The sequence below is a fragment of the Callithrix jacchus genome, chromosome 1 (genome assembly GCF_049354715.1).
Source record: "Callithrix jacchus isolate 240 chromosome 1, calJac240_pri, whole genome shotgun sequence".
In the NCBI taxonomy this organism is placed as follows: domain Eukaryota; kingdom Metazoa; phylum Chordata; class Mammalia; order Primates; family Cebidae; genus Callithrix; species Callithrix jacchus.
The window spans coordinates 156216398-156221813 of NC_133502.1; the positions used below are offsets into that span (position 1 = coordinate 156216398).

Below are 5416 nucleotides of genomic sequence, written 5' to 3' on the forward strand. Positions count from 1 at the left end.
AAAATGTTTATTCTTTGATGGAGAGGAGGATCAGTTTTCCAAATAATCAAAAGACTTAATAATGACAACATGAAACAGAATCTGTCTCTCCTTCTCTTCTCTCTCTCTTTTTTTTTTTTTTTTTTTTTTGCGGCTTACCTAAAGGGTGAACAATATTTCTTTTGCTCTCTCTTATTAATACTATAAAAACCTCTTATTCAAAGGAGAAAATCGAACTTTAGTATTAGTGTATTATCAGTACTAAAATTAATTTTAAGAAAGTTTTATAAATAGAGGGTGGGTGTGGTGGCTCACACTTGTAATCCCACCACTTTGAGAGGCTGAGGCAAGAGGATCATTTGAGGCCAGGAGTTTGAGACCAGCTTGGGTAACATTCAAGACCCTTACGTCTAAAAAAACCAGAAAAATAAATAAATAAATAAATAAATAAAAAGAAAAGCCAGGAGTGGTGGGATACACCTCTGGTTCTAGCTACTCAGGAGGCTGAGACAGGAAAATCCCTTGAACCCAGGAGTTGGAGGCAGCAGTGAGCTAAGGTTGTACCACTGCATTCCAACCTGGGTGATAGAGCAAGATCCCATCTCTTAAAAAAAATCCTCATAAACAAATACATCTAATCTCAGTCAGCTTTTGAACACAAAAAAGAAGATTTCCATACAATGGACATCTTATATTTTATAAAATAATCTCTTTTAATCTCTTATATAATCTCTTGTAATCTTATAAAATTATAATCTCTTACAAAATTCTTTTTTTTTTTTCATAGAAAGTCACTTTAATAGATGGGGACAGTAATAAATAAATATACAATCTCTATATACAAGCTGAGACCCTTTCCTTTTGTCTAACTCCAAGCCTCCTCCCTGAATATGTGGTATGGAGGGTCACATCATTGGCACTAGTGAGAGGGTGGTCAGTAGCCACTTCTGAGAAAAGCGGGTAGTGTGGTCCGGGTTGGGGAGTGATGGTCCCAACTGTTCATGCTTGGTGCAGATTCACCATTCGGTCAATCAGAGCTCGCCGGGTCACCTCTACTTCCCTGGTCAGGCGCTCGATTTCCTGCTTGAGCCGCTTATTCTCTTCAGCTAGCTGTGCCACTTTCCTTTCATTCTCCTGTTCTTTCTCCTTCATGCGTTGCTTTCCAGCCCGGGCTGGCAAGTGGCCACTCTGTTTCCGTTTCCTGTTTCTCCCTTGGTCTTCCTCCTCTTCCTCCTGAGCCAGGGATCTCTGACTGGAATCTGGAGAGCAGGGGCTCTGGGAGGTGCTTGTGACCTCTGCTGGTCCTGGCTCCTCCTCAGAGGTCAGCCAAGCAAGAGAGGCAGGGTCAAGAGTGGTGAAGGTTTTTGATTCTTCCTCTTCATTTCCAGGAGGTGAGACACAGGTACCTCCATTTTCATCTGAAGACAGGACCTCTTGCAGGTCCTCATACCAGGCTTCCAGCTCCCAGCTGGACAGTGTCCCGAAGGAGAAAGGCAGTGACTCAGCGGCCATCTCTGCAGTTGGGTCAGTCTGCTTTCAGGTGTGGTGATGTATGAAGATACACTTCCTCCTTGAACACTCTCTCCTCAGGTTCCAGCTCTGATTTTGGCTCTGTCGCTGCCACCCGCTCATCTTCAACATGATATTTTCCGTGCCTTAGACTTAAGCCTCTGACCTCTCACAAAATTCTTTTCATCTTTTTCTTTCCCCAACTTTTTATATTCATTTAGTTTTATCTACAGCATGTTTTCCTTCATTTTGAAACAACTTTACATAACTTTAAAAAGAGACAATATTACTTTAACAACATACTCGTCCTCATGTCTTTTTTATAATGTTCTTCACTGAAAAACACACATCTCACTTTATTTATTTATTTGAATTACAATGTGACTTTTAATATTTTGGGGTGAGCCCCACAGGAATAAAAACACTGGGAAGGGGTAACCACCTGACCTTGAGGAGTGGCCCAGGAGGAGAGAGCCTACCTGAGGGGAAGGAAGCACAAAAGGTACGCCCTACAGACTCAAGGCAAACAGAATGCCATTGGCACTGGACCCGTGAGCACTACAGGAGGAAACGCGAGGATGGTTGGACTGGCTCCAGGCACAGTGGCAAAGGGCAAGAGAGTTGGACACAAAGCCACAAATCTACTTGGGTCCTCCCTCCTCCTCCTTTTTTTTTTTTGAGACAAAGTCTCACTCTGTCGCCCAGGCTGGAGTGCAGTGGTACGATCTTGGCTTGCTGCAACCTCCACCTCCCGGGTTCAAGAGACTCCTGCCTCAGCATCCCAAGTAGCTGGGATTACAGATGTGTGCCACCACACCTGGCTAATTTTTTTTTTTTGTATTTTTAGTAGAGTCGGGATTTCACTATGTTGGCCAGGCTGGTCGCGAACTCCTGACTTCAAGTGATCCACTTGCCTCCCATAGTGCTGGGATTATGGGTATGAGCCACCATGCCTCGTCTGGGTCCTCCGTCTTTTCATTTGTCTCTTTCTGCTTCTGCTGCATGATCTCCAAGTCCCTCTGCTTGCAGGAGGCAGCAGAAAGCCCATCATCATCTTGGTGCTTTCCCTTCACCAAGTCACTCTGCTTCTTCATATTCTTCTGGTGGGCAAGCTCACATTGGTTACCACAGTCATGGCTAAGGCAGGGCAGCAGCTCTGACCTGCCTCTGTTGCATCCCCTTCTTCTGTCCCTGTCTCACCGAATACACTCTATATACAGAATTATTTTTTTTATGTCTCATAGTTTTAACTACAATTAAGTATTACAATTAAAATTAAGTATAATTTCAACCCTTAGTAACTCTAATTTCCAGTGAAAACCCTAGGAAGTAATTTGAACTGTTTTCTATCAGCATTTAGAGATAAAAAAACATTTCATAATTTTTTAGAAAGATGTGTTCCCAACTGGGCATGGTGGCTCACACCTGTAATCCCAGCACCTTGGGAAGCCAAGGCAGGAGGATCCCTTGAGCCCAGGAATTCAAAACCAGCTTAGGCAACACAGAAGACTCCCATTTCAAAAAAATAAAATAAAATAAAAGATATGTTTCCTCAATTTTTTTTTTGTTTGCTAACAGATCTAAATATATTTGGCTTTTCTATATGATATAAAATAAGATAAAGTGTAGAAACTTAAGCTTATGTTTAATAATTAATCTTTTAGTATTTTATAACTTAAAAATGACTCAAACATTTTATGATTATCTATTACTTAATTTAACATAATGCATCCTTAAGATTTTTAAATTAGTGAAAAGAATGTTGAAACTATGAAACAGGTACTCTATCTAATGTCTTCTGTCATACTGAGCCTCAAATACCACATGGCACCCAGGAAAGAGTATGAAAGGCAGGGACCTTCTGAGTCCTGAATTCACACAGTAGGTGTACAGGTCGGAACACATGACAGAGCTGTAAAGAGAAGGCCTGGAGGATCTAACTCTTCCTTGTATAACCAAGAAGCAAAGCTGGGCCATATTGAACCTGGCTCTTCATTGGAGCTGGTGGCCCAGGCATTGAGAACACAGGGTGTGTCCCCAAGCCCACAATAGCCACTTGGCCAGGTCCCAGTATCCAGAGGCTTAAAACCAAATATTTATATAAGCTCACAGTAAGATGTGTGCAAGGCTTCAGAAGAGCCCAGAAGCCAGCCCTTGTAGCTTTAGCTTACAGACAAATCAAGCAAGTATCAAAAATATTACAGAAGCAGTAGTTTTGTTACTTTAAAACATGTATTAGAGACAGCATAAACCTGTCTGATCAGTGGATCCAGGCAAAAATATTTGAAATATATTTAATGCTGACAATTCTGGAAATATTCCTATTTTATTATATCAACAATTTTAAAACTAGCTTTATCTAACAAATATCATTTTAGATCACATGGACATATCACATACATATAACGTATATAGACACATAGTTATACAGACACAGAAGTACATCTTACAGCTTTCATGAAGATTTTTCATTAGCCAGTTTACAAATAATTTTTCTTTATTCAGACTATCCATTTTTCAATTACCTGTATCATTGTCCTAAGTAACTGTTAGTTACATAATCCTACATTGCACTTCTAAAGGGATGCCTCTTAGGTGAAACAAAGGAGAAAATGTGTATCTCAAAAGCACAGAGACTTCAGGCCTAAACATTGTACCATCATTTGCTCAAACCAGCTAAGGAGGGTGTAGGTAAGAGCCCAGTTAAGACAAGATGGCTGGGAAAATCACCTTAAGGGTAAGACTTGTTATGTAAACCTAATCTACCTGTAAGAGTTTCTAGTGACTCAGTGTTCCCTCTCTTCCCAGTGCACAGAGTAGTCAATCTTAAAGATTTCCTTTATAGATTATATAAAATGATTTTTAAATAGCTAGCTAAATGCCAGAAAGATGTATTTTGGAGACCAACTTAGTTCAGTAAGTAGACTTTTAAACTTAGTGTCTGTTTCTTAGCTAAAATTACAGAGTCCAGGATGAAACCCACTAAAGAATAGGTCTGGGAAAGCATTCTCTATGCCTGAAGTCAGCATGGATAGCTCTGAAAAAGAATCAAGCCCACTTGACCTGAGGGCTACCTTTTATAAGTACTCCAACCAACTTTCTTTTCACCTTCAGGGCAGAAGAGAAAAGTTAGCAGATTCAGTTTTTCTTATCAATTAGTTGCTTAAACTTCCTATTTGCCTTTTAAAAAGATAATAAGGCCGGAGGTGGTGGCTCATGCCTGTAATCCCTGCACTTTGGGAGGCTGAGGTGGGTGGATCATGAGGTCAAGAGATGGAGACCATACTGACCAACATGGCAAAACCCTGTATCTACTAAAAAAATACAAAAATTAGCTGGGTGTGCTGGCGTGTACCTGTGGTCCCAGCTACTCAGGAGGCTGGGGCAGGAGAATCATTTCAACCCAGGAGGCGGAGGTTGCAGTGAGTGGAGTTCATGTCACTGCACTCCAGCCTGGCGACAGAGTGAGACACCATCTCAAAAACAAACAAACAATAATAATCTTAGAATCTTTTTAGAAGCTTTTGCACATCACTAGGCATTCCTGGATGAGCCTAATTTCAGGAGCCCTCACTGTTAAATGCACTTCCTAAAGTGCAGGGTCGTTCATTTGGAATGTTCTATTGTAATTTTATCTTTAGTAAGATTTCACCAACATTGTTAAGTGTTTTCTGCTTCTATAGCTAGAAAATGGAGAGCTCGGTTCTTCAAAAATTAAGGGTCCTATTATTGTAGCACTTTTCGTTAACTCAGATAAAGATGGGGTTCTTGGTTCATGGCCACAAAAGATTAGGCTTGCAGACAACTTGAAGGGTGAGTAAGGCAGGGTTTTATTGGGTGATATGGGAAACAGGGACCCTCTGCAAAGCTAGAGTCCCTGCTGGTGTACTTCTGGCCTGGCAATTTGAATCCCGGGTTCCACACAGGA

At 41.0% G+C, this 5416-nt stretch overlaps 2 protein-coding genes and 1 pseudogene across 2 annotated transcripts; all 3 read right to left on the reverse strand.

Annotated features, from left to right (window-relative positions):
- Positions 1–749: 749 nt before the first annotated feature.
- On the reverse strand, positions 750–1651 carry LOC103794361 (DNA damage-inducible transcript 3 protein). The gene has a single exon (XM_009000907.4). The coding sequence runs from the start codon at positions 1489–1491 to the stop codon at positions 979–981; it is 513 nt and encodes a 170-aa protein (XP_008999155.1). The 5' UTR covers positions 1492–1651; the 3' UTR covers positions 750–978.
- Positions 1373–1651, reverse strand: LOC128932568 (DDIT3 upstream open reading frame protein). Its single transcript, XM_078350182.1, has one exon. It carries the CDS (start codon positions 1618–1620, stop codon positions 1516–1518), a length of 105 nt encoding a protein of 34 aa, XP_078206308.1. The 5' UTR covers positions 1621–1651; the 3' UTR covers positions 1373–1515.
- A 346-nt stretch (positions 1652–1997) lies between these two features.
- LOC100400944 (small EDRK-rich factor 2 pseudogene) lies at positions 1998–2582 on the reverse strand (annotated as a pseudogene).
- Positions 2583–5416: the final 2834 nt, after the last annotated feature.

Excerpts from the sequence above, each read along its gene's own strand:
- LOC103794361 (XM_009000907.4), bottom strand. The coding sequence starts at position 1,491 with ATGGCCGCTGAGTCACTGCCTTTCTCCTTCGGGACACTGTCCAGCTGG.
- LOC128932568 (XM_078350182.1), bottom strand. The coding sequence starts at position 1,620 with ATGTTGAAGATGAGCGGGTGGCAGCGACAGAGCCAAAATCAGAGCTGG.